General features: G+C 41.3%; 2 protein-coding genes across 8 annotated transcripts; one reads left to right on the top strand and one right to left on the bottom strand.

Annotated features, from left to right (window-relative positions):
• Positions 1-264: 264 nt before the first annotated feature.
• LOC135586750 (O-fucosyltransferase 31-like) lies at positions 265-6,062 on the top strand. 5 transcript variants are annotated; one of them, XR_010487142.1, is made up of 12 exons: positions 270-554; positions 1,304-1,366; positions 1,459-1,540; positions 1,689-1,759; positions 1,873-1,961; positions 2,059-2,262; positions 4,173-4,434; positions 4,610-4,837; positions 4,912-5,109; positions 5,208-5,658; positions 5,762-5,897; positions 5,965-6,062. XR_010487142.1 is itself a non-coding variant. In XM_065109714.1 (10 exons), exons 1-10 carry the CDS (start codon positions 405-407, stop codon positions 5,820-5,822), a joined length of 1,356 nt encoding a protein of 451 aa, XP_064965786.1. In that variant the 5' UTR covers positions 265-404; the 3' UTR covers positions 5,823-6,062. The 5 variants fall into 5 exon arrangements, 2 of the variants coding, with proteins under 2 accessions (XP_064965786.1, XP_064965785.1); XR_010487143.1 differs by having other exon boundaries at positions 485-607; XR_010487144.1 differs by lacking the exon at positions 5,208-5,658 and having other exon boundaries at positions 265-554; positions 5,814-5,897.
• A 1,403-nt stretch (positions 6,063-7,465) lies between these two features.
• On the bottom strand, positions 7,466-9,175 carry LOC103985443 (photosynthetic NDH subunit of lumenal location 2, chloroplastic). Of its 3 annotated transcripts, none has more exons than XR_010487146.1 (3): positions 8,557-9,142; positions 8,243-8,454; positions 7,466-8,094 (listed from the first exon to the last, which is right to left on the bottom strand). XR_010487146.1 is itself a non-coding variant. In XM_009403138.3 (2 exons), the coding sequence occupies exons 1-2, from the start codon at positions 9,067-9,069 to the stop codon at positions 8,356-8,358; spliced, it is 612 nt and encodes a 203-aa protein (XP_009401413.1). In that variant the 5' UTR covers positions 9,070-9,175; the 3' UTR covers positions 8,119-8,355. The 3 variants fall into 3 exon arrangements, 1 of the variants encoding a protein (XP_009401413.1); XR_010487145.1 differs by having other exon boundaries at positions 7,466-8,079; XM_009403138.3 differs by lacking the exon at positions 7,466-8,094 and having other exon boundaries at positions 8,119-8,454; positions 8,557-9,175.
• Positions 9,176-16,358: the final 7,183 nt, after the last annotated feature.

Raw genomic sequence — 16,358 nt, 5'->3', positions numbered from 1 at the left:
ATGAAAGATTTTACGCATAATAATTAGTTGGCCCACTAATAAATAGTTTGGGCCGCAGCGAGAGCCCAACTTAGCCCAATTCATGTGATGAGGTTTGTCGAGGAAACTGTAAGGCTTGCAAAGATGATAGCGAACGCCCTTTCCGTTGCGGACTCCGTACAGCATACAACCTTTTCCGCAACCCATTGTGCGCCGCGTGTCATCTTCGACTGACTTCACTTCTTCAGGAACTAGAAAGCCGCCACGTAAACGCATTCCACGGCGTCACTAATCCGCCGGCCCGCAGCTGGACCCACGAAGCCAGGCGCCACCATCTTCTTCCATCGACTTTGTCTAGGGTTAGGGGGTCACCATCTGCGATCGCAGGCGGAAGGTGGATCCGCGAGGAGGTGCTCTGCTACGCGATGTTGCTGCGGCTGCTGCGTTCGTGGCGGCGCCGTCACCACCCGCCGCAGAGAGGCGGAGCGCTGGCAGCCGCGCTGGTGATACTCCTCCCGGTTTTCTTCCCGTCGCTCTTCACCCCGCTCGGCCACGCATTCCCTTCCCTCTTCTCCGTGAGCTCCCTTCTCTCCTCCTCTCAGCCTGTGAAATGACTCCCATCTTTAAGGTTAGGGGAAATGTTGACTCGATCGTATCACTTCTGGTAACGCTATCACGAATTCTTGATTCCTGTACTGAATTCTTAGACTTCAAGTTCAAGATTGTATCGTTTGTGCAATCTGTTTGATACACTTGATTGCGACTCGAGGCACTCATTCGAGTGGATTTGCTTGAGTGGTTACTGGAATCGACTGGATAGGCATTGTTCGGACAGGTGCTGAATTCTTAGAATGAGTTTCAATTGGGGTAACTGCGTTGAAAAAGCTCATTAAAATGATTTTATAGGTTCAGCTCCTCATTTATGTTGTTCAGCTAAAAATTGGTTCAAGAAATTGTGGCCAAAACGTCAGTAATTTGTCGAAATTCTGGACTAAATATTAGTGTGTGCATCTCACCTCACAAGTAATAATGAAGGAATTGATGGTGCACAACATCCTATACATGGTATCTAAATACTTGGATCTCCTGCTTGAAATGCTTCACTCTTTTGAAAATTGTTACCATAAATTGATAGGTTGTTAACTTGCTTTAGATTGAAAATTTTTAACTCGGGTACCATATGCAATCGTTTCTTTCTCTTGTAGCATTTGTTTGAAGAGCATTTGTTATTATTGACATGTGTTATGTATCATCTTATATTTTATGCAATTGTGTTTGTTTACATTTCAATTGCTAAATGAATCAAGGGTGTAATTTTTTGCAGGAATGGAATGCTCCCAAACCGATGCATCTATCTCTTCTAAGGGATGCCTTAGAACGTAAAACAGTAAGCACAAGATATTCACTTGGGTACGATCGTTTTCTAATATTTTGTGTGATGGTATATTCATCGTTTCCATTGTGTCCATTTTCTTGAAGTCAATTGATCAACAGTCTGAGCTTTGGGCTCCCTTAGCATCACAAGGATGGAAACCTTGTATTGAATCTACAAGTACCTCTTGTAAGTGCCTGTGTAACAGTGAAATCTTCGTACTTCTTACTCCTTGACCATGTCAGAAAAGTATTTGTTGTGATATTCTCTTGCAAGTATTAGTTTATCTTTCATCTTCATGGTTCTTGGCTGAGGTCTTATATTGTGTTCTATCTAGCACTCCCCAGTAAGTCAAATGGATATATTCAGGTTTTCCTTGATGGTGGACTGAACCAACAGAGAATGGGAGTAAGCCAGATTCTTTTTTTCTCTTTGTTCCAACAACCGAATATTTTCTCTTGGCCAAATATAATGGGTCAGAATTAGACAGCAATTTTCTCATTGATGTATGTGTTCTCCAGATCTGCGATGCAGTTGCTGTTGCTAAAATTTTGAATGCTACCCTTGTTATCCCATACCTTGAAATCAATCCTGTCTGGAGAGACTCAAGGTATCTTTAAAACCTAACTTCATCTTTTTATGTACCCTTAAATGCCAAATTTTGTCATGTGGATCAACAGTATATCTTGTTGCTTTTGCTACTACAGCTCTTTTGAGGAAATATATGATGTGGATCATTTTATTGATGTCCTCAAAGAAGAAATCTCAGTAACTAGAGAATTGCCCAAGGAATACTCTTGGAGCACTAGAGAGTATTATGCTATTGGCATTCGGGCTACAAGAGTAAAGACTGCACCTTCTCATGCTTCAGCAAACTGGTATCTCGAGAATGTTCTACCTGTCTTACAGAGGTTTGTAATGATGACTTCTATTGGTGCCTGAGTAACTAACTACTTTTTGTCTTTTCTATTTACCATCAGCATTGATTTGTGAAGCCAAATGTTGTGCTTTAAGTTTCTGCTTGTACTCAATCAGATATTCAATACAACACAACAACAAACTATAATATCCCAATTATTTGGGGTTGGCTAAATGGATCGAATATTTACAATCATATATGAATTTTTGCTAGTTGAAATCCTAATGAAACTATAGCTTGTGGGCGATATTCAACAAAACAGGATTAACATTTGATCTTTGGGATCAATATCAAGTTCATAATAGCACTAGGCCACTCTATGTTTTTTTGTCATCTTTTTCCTCAAATATGCTGCTAAAATTGTTGCTTTTATCCTCCATCGAAGACACCACCAGCTTGACTTCTATGTTATCTGTCATCCTTATTTTCTTTATCCTTTCCTAGTCAGCATGATTGCTAGGCTGATTTGGGTATGCTTTTAGAAACTGTTCTGCTAATAGCTAACCAAGCAAATCCTTATCAATATTGAAAACAAATTTTTGGAATCCTTATGTACGGCAGGCCCCAAAGTATATACTCAAATGTCATTCCATTTTTGCTTTCAGAATCAATAAATTTGCAATTCATAGACTTAAATTACAGATTTGCGTATTCTGTTCGTATCAATTAACTCTTGACCCCCATCGATTATCTTCATGTGTTGATTCTGTCCACTAAGCTTCATTCTAATTCAACCCTTCTTACTCATTCAGCAGCTTTCACTGTCTTACTTTCATTGCATTTTCATTTTTGTTGTCGTGGTGCCTGGTTATTTATAAGTTATATGCTCTTATAATTGGTCTCCATGATACTTAAATCTAAATCCATTCCATGCGCATGAAAAATTTCTGAAGGTTGACATTTTCACATCATCCAAGTGGGCAAATTATCCCAGGGTTGACATCATATTTGGAACTACAAGAAGAGATGTAATAAGAAATATTTGGAATCATAAGTAATTAGGTATAGTTCTGATTGGAGGAAAATCAAGAAAAAACCATTTAATGAAAAATGTTCATCTATAATTACGCTAGATAGTGAGGTGAGTTGATTCATGTTGATGGTGGGAGGAGATACAAAAGAAGACCTAAGAGGACTTTATAGAAGCTATAAAAAGAGATTGCTTGGCATTGCTTGAACTAGTGGTATTGCGTATAGAACTCAGTTGCTAGAGAAGATCCAGTAGCGAAGCCCAAATAGTTGGGATCTTAAGACATTTTGTCATTTATCAGACTTGCATGTCTATGATCATATGAATTATTTAATTGTCAAAGTCATAGGAATCTATTTTCTTGCATTAGTCTTATGTAGTATGACTGATCTGGTATTGAAGCATGTTGTTTTCAGAGTATTTTTGACATTAGTATTCACTTCAGGACATGGAAAGGCAGAACCTGAGGACCTCAGTACTGACTGGAGTACACTATGTGATGAGATAACTTTTGTTTACAATCCAGTAAAATTAGAAACTTATTCTTTGTTTTTGGTCTGCCCCTATATGAAGTCACCAGTAAGTGTTCATGCCTTTGCCAACTGAAACTATCCAAAGACCATTGACATCTATTCTACTAAGCAGACATATTTCAGGCATTATATGATAACTTAGGTTTTCTTATCTTCAAGGCAATTCTTTGATATCTTATATGGAAGTACTACAACCTTTATGTTTCAGACTTCTGCAAAAAGTAACCAATTTTGCATGAGTTATATCTTTGAACAAATTTTGGTGTCCGGGTGACTTCCTTTGTCTAGCGATTGATTTGTGCTACTTCATTAGGTGAGATGCCAGGATTTATCTTCTCTGTTTGATACACTCATATTTTCTAATTGTATCAGTTGCTTACTTTGGTTGTTGTTCTTCAGTTATGGTATTGCTGCCATTTCCCCTTTTTCACACCGATTGGCTTTTGAGAATTTGTCTGGGGATATACAACGCTTAAGGTGTAAGGTCAATTTTCAAGCGTTGGCATTTGTCTCTCATATCAACGCTTTAGGGGAGACACTTGTTAAGCGGTTGAGGAGTCCAGTCCATCAACAACCTGAGGAGTTTTTAAAGGAAGTAGCGGATGAAAATGTTCAGGAGGGCCCTGGAAAGTTTGCTGTGCTGCACCTTAGGTTCGATAAGGTACATCCATCCTAATTTTATAGTACATCTACCATGGGAACAAAATTGCTTACATAACTCAAACACACTTAAAATCCCAACATATTTGATTCTATGTCTAATCAATCCATGGTGGTGGATCCAATTTTTACATGAAGCAATTTTGTTATTAGTCTTAATCAACAAAAATATGCAGGACATGGCTGCACACTCTGCCTGTGATTTTGGGGGTGGTAGAGCTGAAAGGCTTGCTTTGGCCAAGTACAGGCAAGTGATTTGGCAAGGGAGGGTCTTAAACTCCCAATTCACTGATGAGGAATTGCGAGGCCAGGGAAGATGTCCATTAACTCCCGAAGAAATAGGATTGCTACTGGCAGCTTTAGGCTTTGACAGCAGCACTCGTCTATATCTTGCCTCTCATAAGGTCCTCCATACTAACTCTTTCTATTAGAATCATTCTTTATCTTTAGAATTTGGACAATGAATCTTGTGCTTCAGGTGTATGGTGGAGAGGCCAGGATATCCAGCCTACGCATGCTTTTCCCACTGATGGATGATAAGAAGAGTCTTGCTTCAGAAGAGGAGTTAGCTAAGGTGGAAGGAAAGGCATCTCTTCTAGCCGCCGTCGATTACTATGTTAGCATGCACAGTGATATCTTCATTTCTGCATCCCCAGGGAATATGCACAATGCAGTTGTAAGTATCTCACTAGTCATAATCATACAGTAAATTTCCCATCATTTGCCATGGTAGATGTTACAAGAGTCACTTACTGAGGACTTTGATGGTTTTAGCTGGGCTATCGAACTTACGAAAACTTGAAGACCATACGACCAAACATGGGTTTGCTAGGACAACTCTTCCTGAACAAGACCATGGACTGGTCCGAGTTCCAACGGGCTGTCCAAGCTGGTCACAAAGCTAGACAAGGGCAAATCAGGTTGAGGAAACCAAAACAATCCATATATACATATCCAGCTCCAGATTGCATGTGCCAAGGGTGAGCTGCCAAACTGGTCCTTTCTTACCACATAGACTGATCCTTTGATGTCCTCTAACATCAAACCCCTGTGTCCCTTGCTATCATTAATTGTTATCGGACCAAATTGTTATGCTAGATTGTGTTATGGTGTTCCTTGTGAAAATTGTTCTTTTCAGATGAAGAACACATTTTTTCTCCTAGAAGTATACCCTTCAATTTGCATTGGTTGCATCAATAGAGCAGAGTCTGTAGGCAGTCAACGGGTAAAATTGAAGGGGCTTAATTCTGCTTGACATATTTCTGATATGTATATATTTATTTTATATTCCCAACTGTTAATTGATTTGATGGTGGCATATTTGATAGAAAAGAAAGCAGCGGCGGAAAGATGACCTCGTACACTTTTGCCTGCACGCAGATAAGATAGTAGGCATCGGCGCCTGCTCCGGTCATGGCCGCAGCGACGTACCCCCATCTTCGGCGACTTCGACTTCTTTTGCTGGTGAGAAGGACGATTCGGAGCCTACAACGCTTTGTTAGATCTCATTCTCCCCCTTTTTATCTCACAGCTTAGGAAGGACTACTCTCCTGAAAGGGGTTTTGCTGTGAGATCAAACGTTGTGGGAACAGCTTTGCCTTCATCCAAAGACGCCATTTGCATGGCCAACCATCGTCTTCACGGCACGCACTTACTGCTGCGGACGTACACCAGCAAAGGCACGGGTCATACGGCGCTTTGCGCCATAAACATGAGCACAGGTACACACCCATTCTTCCTTCCATGTTGGGGCTGTGAGAGAGCCTCTTACCTCTGTCATGTAGGAGGTGGCGAACTTTTTCGTAGGTTTCTCCTGCACTGTCTTGTCAAATCCATCATAAAAGCCCCGCTGAGCTATCTTTCTCCGCTGGTCCAAACCACACGAACAGTCTTTATAAGCTGCCTTCCCTTCGACAGCTCTCATCATCTCAACCCCATTCGTTAGCTTTCCCCTTGTGAAAGTTCCCATCGTCCAATGGGAACTCCTCCGTCTTCCTGTTCTGAGCATGATGCCCTGTGTTGGGATAAAGAACAGTAGATGCATTCCTCATCGTTGCAGCACTGTTCTGGGGCTACGTGCGTTGCATGTCATCTCTGGGTTTCTGCTGTTGGTACTCTCATCTAAGGCCTTGCATGGGAGGATGAGGTCACAGTGTGTAGCCAAGGATGACTTGCCGGCGAGCTTACTCATGCATGTTCATCTTGAATAGCAGTAGTAGCACGCACCGTTGTTAAAGGCCGGCAAGTCGTTTTTGGCTACATGTTTGCCTCTTCTTATCATGCTAGGCCAAAGATGATGATCTTGATTGGATTTCTGAGTACTGCTTCCGAAGAAGAGTGCTGTGAACCAGCTGACTTCCATGGGAAAAGAATCGATTTGATTTCTTAGCTTGTAGCTTGATTTCATCTACTAACATTGCTTAGGGTTCCTTTTTCTTCTTACTCTCACTTGTCTTCGTCACTGCTCTCTCTCTCTCTCTCTCTCTCTCTCTCTCTCTCTGATCTTTGGAATTGCAATTAATATCATTTTTTTGTTTGATTTCTCTGTTACTTTCACTTATAAAATGGTACCTTCTGAACCGAAAGAAGAAAGACCGAAGGTTGCGTTTGACACAACCTTAAATAAAAGCGTTTACAGTCTGATTATTTTGGAAGGGTCTCCAAAAGTTCTTGCAATTCTTTGACAACTCATATTTACATTTCATCATCATCTCAATCATCAACTATTTAGTTGTCTGTTTATTCTCACTACAAGATGTTACTAATGTAGCTTAACATCTTTCTGTCCTGCTCACCAATTAGACAAAGGTTTGCTAGTTTTGTATCAAGTCATCAGTAGCTCAAATCCATCATGATCATTGAGATACTTATGGTGCACATAAGTTCTCTATCAGATCCTCCCATGACATCTACATACCACTATGAAAGATGAAAATAACTTGTCCATGCCTATGAGATCCATAAAAGAATATGTTACTCTTGAGCAAGATGTTAAGAAGGATCTTAGATTTAAGTTAGCATGATTCTTCATAGAAGAAAATGGGACTCCCTTTCTTTCATTCTACTTGGTATCGTTCTGCTTCAAGTTATTATTACAGATCAAAAGGTCAAACATAGTGCTACGTGTGATAAGAAGCAGCAGAGGAGTATAACTTGGAGTCAGCTCATGTCTTCCTCACGAGACTGAAAGGAGTTGAGCGGTTTCAGAGGGAGAGGAAACCTTCTTTGACGAAGAGGCCGAACATGAGGATGAGGAGGCCGATGGCGATGCACTGCGTGGAGGAGACGAGCGTCTGTGAGTAGGCGCCCAGCGTCAGTGCCGTCCCCAGGCATCCGATCAAGAACCCGCTCAGGTTCCGCCCCTCCATCTCTCTCTCTCGCTGCTTCGATCTCGTCGTCGTCGGCTCCGGTTGTGCTCTTTGTTGAGCCCTGATCTCGAACTCTTCGGTTGCTCAAGGGACAAGACGGCCTTCAACCCCCTTTGAACGGTCAAAGTCAACGGTTCCGGAGATATTTGTTTGGAGATACGCTTTCCCATCCACGTACGTTTTACGGGTCGGCCAGCTGTCTCTTGACTAGTGAGTACGTCGGGCCCCACATGTGGGACTGTCTTCAAATCATACAAGCTTTGGATTCGAGATTAAACCTATAGTACGTTATACTAAAAATACTTTGAGATCAATCATTACCTCGCAACAAAATAATTTCTATCCATTATTTTTGTTATTTTGCTTCATTTTTGGAACATATAACAACTAACAATTTATCGGACATGGCAACAGTTTTCATCAATATATGTACATACAAACCTCCATCAAACAAGAAGTCGATCATGCGGTGCATCCGTTATAACAGACACCAGTTTGCAACTAATCCTGCACCAAATCCCGCACAGCGATCTGATCTCCTCCCTCCCGTCATGTTAGGCCAGCAGTGCAACCAACTCATCCAGTGACTTCAACGTCTTCTCGTAGTAGAGGTACGATTCGTATACCTTTGGGCTGCGTATATAACGATCCAGCTACGTACACAAACAAAACCCAGCGGTAATGAATAGTTACAAGCGATCGAACACTTGGTGAGCAACAGGGGAAGGCGGAGGATGTGAATGGAGCGTTGCTACCTCGGCCATGTTGTCCACCAGCTCATTGGCGGTCTTGACGAAGGCCTTGCGGCGGGGCTCCGGGACGGCGGCCACGGCGTTCTTGAGGTCGGCGTCGAGGTAGGCCGACTTGAGTCGGACGTAGAACATGACGTAGCGCCAGGACATGGTGTCGAGCATGTGGCGCATGTCCCGCATCCCCTCCGCCGTCTGCCGGATCCTCGCCGCCGCCTCCTCCGGCGTCAGCCCCGGCTGGAAGTACTTCTCCTTGATGAAGGACCGGGTGCCCCAGCTCTGCTCGGCCTGCGCCAAGGCGGCCGGCGGCGCCCGCTGTAGGCCCAGCGCCGTGGAGGCAGTTAGTACCGTCGACAGCACCGTCCACCGCCGCGTCGAGTGGTTAGGCTTCTCTTCGGCTACCGCAGGAGGACGAGGCGGTGGTTCCACCCCGCGGCGCTGCTGGTGGTGGTGGTGGCCGGGGGTGGATGGCGTCGGGGTCATGTGGCAAAGGATCATGTGCTTGGCGAAGCTGCCCATTGGAAGGATCGAATTCGAAGGAAGCAGAGAAGGCACAGTGAGCAGATAAGGCAGCTGCTGCCCACCAGGTGTTTGCGTATTTTATCTGCTCTTTATATTACTAGGAGCAATAGAATAAGGACCAATAGCTAACTGTGTGGCTGAGCTCATGTGAGACCCAAACAAAAGTCCATTTCCATTTGTCGCGATCAACATAATCTTATGGAATAAATGACTTGCTAATATCATAGGCGACTTGCAAGTCTAAAAACTCACCCTATCCAATACTAAATCCGTCCCCATTTATCACAATCAATATAATTATATGCAATAAATCACATACTAATACGATAGATTTATTTAAAATCATTTAACCCAAAATACTATGAAAGCTTGACCACCATCAATCAATCCACTTGTGATATAGGGCTAATTTTGGAAGATAAATTGAGTTCCAAATCTAATAAGTTAGTAGGATTTAAATAGGAGATTACTATTTTACAATCCTTTTTTTTTATTTATAATTTTTTTAATATTTTTAAACTATTCCTCTATAAATAGACGTAAATATTCTTCTTTCCAAGATGGATGATATCGAGTCATTGTACGAGCATCGATGACTTCTTTCCAAGATGGATGATATCGAGTCATTGTACGAGCATCGATGACGTCTCCGATGAATGACGGTGAGAGCATCAACCAAGATGAACTAAGAGGTTGTGAAAAATAATTAAGATAAAAAATGATAAAATCGATAATACTAGGATTATAAATAATAAAATAATATTTTTATTTTTTAAAGATATTATGAATAGCAAGGGATTATCAATAGTAAATTGAGGATCGTAAATAATAAGTTTCTTTAAATATGTATGATAAAATTTACGGATACCCTACTCATTCTCATTCCTATCCTAGAAAAACTAGTTTTAACAAAGAGAGGAAACATAATCACAGCATGAGGATTTGTAGCATCCATAGCTCTAATAGAAACATGCTTCTTATATTATTATTGGAGGGAAAACATTCAAATATATGTAGAAGGCAAAAGAAATAAATGTTATTTAATTTTATCCTTAAAAGAGGATAGCAAAAATAATATTATATATATATATATATAATATTATTTTAATATATCATGTAATGATATCTTTTTGTTCATCACCTTCATTTTAATCCAATACGTAGTATCATATATTATATTTGTTTGTCAACGTAACTATAAAAAATAGAGTTATTTGTTTCCCATTCAAAATGATAGTGATTTCAATGTAAATATTTGAAGTAAAACAATATGATATTAACAAAATAAAGTATAAAAAATAATATATAATTAGCACTCAAAAGAGCGATACCTAATAATAAGGACTTTTAGCACTTGCTAGGAATCGACTCTTGTTCATGTAAGGCCATGAACAAGTCTCGTCTCTCTTTAACGAGTCATTTGGGTCACTCTTCCTCCCAAACTAAGATGGAGAATGCCAACCTCAAAAATGCTGCCGGTGCCAACGTGAAGTTTATAGGATTGGTTTTTTCTGATGATGAGAAGAATTCATATTCGTTGGACCATATAATTTATTGCCCTTCTCTCTTCCATTTAATCCTCACTGTTCATAAATGAAAAAGGAGTTTAAGAGGCCTACCCCATCGTCTCATTCTTGGAGAAGGAACTTTATTCGTTGGCCTCTTCTGGTCCCTTAACATGACTGCGGGCGTACCCATCGGCAGTGCACCACTTCAACTCTCCTTCAACCCCATTTGGAACTCTCTTTCTACTTTTACCATGGAGGACTGTCTTTTCACAATAATGATCTCGAACCTAAAAGTCCAGTAATTTAACTCCCATGAAGCAAGTGTGTCAGCTTTATCGTGGAGCTGTAGGTCATGCAATGCTGGTTCTTATCGAGCCTTGTCACTGCACCTTCGCCACTCTTTGATGGGTAAAACATGAGTTTGTGGGGGCAGTGGAGTAGGAAATATACATCTAAATTAAACATCTTGCTTGAAGTTAATGACTTATCAGATTAAATAAGATGCATGTTCTTGCCTTGCGTCGCGGATCACGAATCGGTATGCCTCGATTTTATTCCGAAGGCAAAGAGTCATCTAAATGACTCTCGTGATGACCGAGGGAGGGGGTTGATCGAGGTAGGTTTTGAAGTGGCTTCGAGATGAAAGTATCGAGCTCTCGAGATGTTACATACATTAAGACAGAGAAATTTTTTGATTTAGTCCTTTTGACGCTCGAGTTAGTCACCAAGATCCTTTTTGGGTATGGATTTCTCTTGAAAAGAGAATCAGCAGCATATCTTCGGGTTTTATACCTAGCCTTGGAAGGGATAATCTATAATCGCTCCAATGTCCCGCTCTTGTTTAGGGAGCTTGGAGTATGATGTTTAGTTCATCTAACAGGTACTTTGCCAACCTGCTCTTTCATGACGTCAATAGGACACACGTTGGTCGGACGGAGGTTGGGTTTTCCTGAGTCATATGCTTTGGGCGTATTTCGCCCTACGCCTCCACCATGACAGATTTCTCTTAGCACGAGTCGAATTTTTAAAATCACACATCTAGGACATATTTCGCCTTGTGTCTCTACCATGATGAATTTCTCTTGGCGCGGGTTAGGTTTCCTCGATTTACATGCCTCGAGCCCATTTTGCTCTATGCTTCCACAATAGGGGATATCTCTCGATGCGGGTTAGATTTTTTTGACTCACATGGCTTATGCACATTACGCTCTATGCATGCACCATGACAGATTTCTCTTGGCGTAAGTTGGGCTTTCTCGACTCACACGCTTCGAGCATATCTCGCCTTATGCTTCTATTGTAATGGATTTCTTATGGTGCCCGACTCGACTCATGTCTTAGGCACATCTTGCCTTGTGCTTACACCATAGCGGATTTCTTTTAATGCAGGTCGGATTTCTCTAACTCACACGTCTCGGGCACATTTCGCCTAGTGCCTCCACTATGGAAGATTTCTCTTAGCGCTGATCGGGTTTTCCTGACTTATACTTCTCAGGCATATTTTACTTTGCATCTCCACTATGGCAAATTTCTCTTATCACGGGTCGATTTTTTCTAACTTACATGCCTAAAGCATATTTTACCATATGCTTTCACCATAGTGGATCTCTCGTAGTGCGGATCAAGTTTTTCAAACTCACATATCTCAAGCACATTTTACCCTATGCCTTCACGGTAGTGAATTTCTTTTAACGTAGATCAGGTTTTTCTAAGTCACATCCCTCAAGCACATCTCACCCTATGCTTCTGTCATAGTAGATTTCTTTTAGGGAAGATTAAGTTTACTCGACTCATACATCTTGAGCACATTTTACCCTATGCTTTCACCATAGCAGATTTCTCTTAGCATAAGTCGGCTTTTCCCGATTGATATGCATCTTGCACATTTCGCCTCATGCCTCCATCGTAGCAGATTTTAAATCCTTCATCCATCATAGTAGATTTCGAGTCCTTCCATCGTGGTGTGTTTCAGATCCTCCTCCTATCATGACGGGCTTCAAGTCATCCCTTTATCGTGGCAGATTTCAAGTCCTCCTCCTACCATGGTAGGTTTCAAGCCCTCCCTCTATTGTGACGGATTTTAAATTCTCCCGTTATGACATGCTTCAAGTCCTCACTTTGTTATGGCAAATTTTGGATTCTTCCATTATGGTAGGCTTCAACTCTTCCCTCCGTTGCGATGAATTTCGAATTCTCTTGCTATTAGTGTCTCTTGGGAGTTGCCCTGAAGGGACACTTATCTTGATTCATTCTTTATCTAAGCCGCTCTAAAAGCTTTTAGCTTAGCCCCTATGGCCTCCTTAGGAACATTCTCTACCTCGCCCTAGTTCCTGACTAGGCAGGTCGATCTTTAAATTTATCATCCCAATGCTAGTTCTATAATGAACCAATCGTTCGTCATCCTACTCTTTCATCTCAGGTCAGGATATCTTTATATTCTCATATAAGTTTCTCTTGATCCTTTGACCATTAATTGATTAAGGTTTGTGTTTCATATTTGGACAGTCTAAGAGCAGAGGAGGTTGTATCCTCTCCTTCATCGGAGGAGATATCTCCCATGAACCCAAAGGTTCTTTAGGACTTAGAGTTTATAAATAGTTTGCATGACTACGACTTAGTGGTCAACGCATCTCTCTTGGATTGTTTGCGAACTAAGTATTATATTCCAACCAAGTTTGATCTATAAGTCCTCCGACCTAGTTAGTACCCTTTTGACCCTATGCTTGGGTTTTTCTACTTATCTTGTGATGCCCTCAAGGCAGGACTCCGTCTTTCCCTTCATCTAGTGATAGTATCTTGCCTCCAATGGTGGGAGATTTCACTTTCTCAAATAGTGCCCAACTTATGGCACTATCTAATAGTGTTCATTAAAGAATGTTGATGTGCTAATATTATTTCAAACCACATCTTTTTTACTACTTGTTTTTAGTTGTGTAAGGGGAGAAGTAGTTATTACCTAACCGCTTGAGAATGTTTCAAGGTTAGTGATGCCCCTTCTAACCATAAAGGTTGAAAGGAGCATTTTTTCCTCATGAGTTCAAGTTGGGACTAGGGATTCAACCTTGCCTGGTTGGCAAATTGCATTGACAACACCCCTTCCTTCCTATAAGATGAGGAAGAGGGTCAAACACTTTGATTGAGAGATATACTTTCTTTCTTCAAGGTAGTCTAAAAAATGAATGATGATTGGTTGATCAACGGGGGTCTCAACCTAACTTCTTAGTCTTGTAATTTGGATCTTCTATAGGCATAGATCTGCACTCCTTAAAGAGGAAGGCACTTGGTTCCTTGTCAGGCACGATGAAGCCCCGTTCGACGTAGATTATCACTTGTAAGCCATCAATAGAGGTGTTGAAACTACCTCGGTTTGATCATCATGACAACGTTGATAAATCAAGGAAGAAACATAAAGTTATTGCATAGAAGGCTTCACACTCTCAAAGGGATGATGCACTCAAGGAGTTATCTTGAGAAAAGGAGCCTCCCACCTTCGTAGTGCCTACGCCATGGGAGATTGAAGTTTCAAGTCTTTCTCGAGAAAAAAAGAGAAGCATGCCACAGTCAATGTTAGACCTATGAAAGGAGAAGCCCCTTGACTTTTACGACTTTATAGATTGTTGATCTACCGGACTCAACCTCAGATATACCACTATAGCTAAGGTAGGAAGGCTTAAAGAAGATGCAAAAGGTGTAGAGTAAGGGCGCAGCTGCGGAGCAGTACTATAACAGATCCTTATATTTGTGGATGGCAAAGCAGATCTATTGCTCCCCCTTAGAGGTTTTGATTAATAGCTACTACAATGAAGTGGTAGTAAGTTAGGCTGTAACTAGTCCCTTTAGTTTTACATTGTTGACCCATTCATTTTTTATTCATAGCACTACCATTACATGACGACTCTCATTGATCGTGTTTAGGACGCTAATGCTATCATTTACCAATAGTCTCTCATAGTTAATAATCTCCAAGCAGAGGTTGAGGAGTTACAAAAGGGGGGAGGTGCCCTTTTTGTTCTCGTTGAGGTGAAGGCTCAAGCGATTGAGCTGGCGTGTTAACTAGAGGACATCGAGCAGTGCCTTGCTAGCCTCGCAAATCAATTGAAAGAGGTTCGAGGCAACAATCGAGGCATAGAGGATGAACTACTATAGTTCGCCTTAGAGTTGGACGCGATGAGAATGTGCAAATCGAAGCTTGCTGAGGAGGTCATGACGACCAATGGGGAGGCTTATGAGTTAGGAGAAGTGTTGGAGTTCAAGCTACTCTAGATACCGAAGTATCGAGAAGAAGTGGTCGTCGACTATAAGACATCCATCGGTTCAAAAAGGGTTTAGAGAGGACTAGGGTTACCTCATACCAGTTCAGATACCAAATTGCTTTAGCATGTTTCTTAACGAGGTACCCCAAGCTGTAGTTCAAGGATAATCTATTCACGAACTACCTTGAGGACCAAAATGTCTCGATGCTAATCAAGATGCCCTTCAATGACAACCCTGACTTATCGCCTTGTCCTATCGCCTAAGCTACCATCTCCAACTTAATCTCTTTAGTTGTCAAGTTGATCTACCCAACTTATTCCTTCTGTCCACCCCATAAATGCTTTTTTGATAGGCTAGGGCTTCATCTTAGATGTAGAAGCCCGACTTTGTTGATGCAATCCTTCTAAGAGTAGTAAACTTTTTTTTCTTAATTCATAACTGACACTTTAAAGATACCTCCTACAACTGACACCCTAGGCCTAACAAGGCAACACTTGGTGCTTGGGGCATCGTCCTCCCTAGTTTGATCTCGAGGGAGGCCTTACAGGTAAATCTTCTTCAAGTTTACAATATGCCATATTTTCGATAACACCACACCTTCTATTGTCTTAAGATAGTATGTTCTATCTTGGATGACTTCGATGACTTAATAAACCTTTCTCAATTTGGCATCAACTTCCTTCGAGATATGATTGGGTTGTTGACCTTAGTTTTTTGGAGCACTAAGTCCCCTAATCCAACCCTTTAAGGGCAGACTCCTTGGTTATAGAGCTTGGCTGCTGCCCTTTTGTATCTCAGCGCTCATAGGTATGCTTTGGCTCTAATTTTACTAATCAAGTTGAGATAGGCTCGAAGTCCTTCTTTAGGGGTTTCTTTGTCAAAGCTCTAAATTTAAAGTATCGAGAAGAATATCTCATATAGAAAAACAACTTTAGTGCTAAATGTCATATTGAATGGTGATTCTCCTAAGTCGGTCCTAGGTGTCATTTAGAAGGCTAATAAAATGCTTAGCAATTCATCCAACCATGTACTCTTTACTCTAACAATCCTCTTCTTTAATCATTCGAGAATGGCTTGGTTGGTGACCTTGGCGAGATCGTCATTTTGGCGATGAGCTACCAAGCTAAACCTCAATTGAATCCTATAAGATTGGTATAATTTCTTAAACTTTGTATTGTTAAATTAGGTCCCATTATTGGTGATAAGGGCCCTTGGGATTCCATAGTAGGTGATGTTGTTCTTCCATACAAATCTCTCAACTTGCTTCTCGATGATCAATGCTAGTGGCTCAACCTTCACCCATTTCATGAAAGTCTACTCCAACAATTATGAACCTTTGCTAGCTAAGGTTGGGGGGAAAGGTTCCTAGGAGGTCCATGCCCTATTGTTGGTTGGTATTACATTCAAGGAAACTTCTAACATAGTTGATTGCATCCTTGCACAATGTCAGCCAATAGAACCCTTACTAAAGTACTTTGAATGCAAGAGTTCACCCACCTATGTGCTCCCTGCAAACTCCTTTGT

Source organism: Musa acuminata, chromosome BXJ2-5 (genome assembly GCF_036884655.1).
Source record: "Musa acuminata AAA Group cultivar baxijiao chromosome BXJ2-5, Cavendish_Baxijiao_AAA, whole genome shotgun sequence".
NCBI classification, from domain to species: domain Eukaryota; kingdom Viridiplantae; phylum Streptophyta; class Magnoliopsida; order Zingiberales; family Musaceae; genus Musa; species Musa acuminata.
Note: the sequence above shows the minus strand (reverse complement) of the source record. Positions and strands in the feature narration are given on the sequence as shown.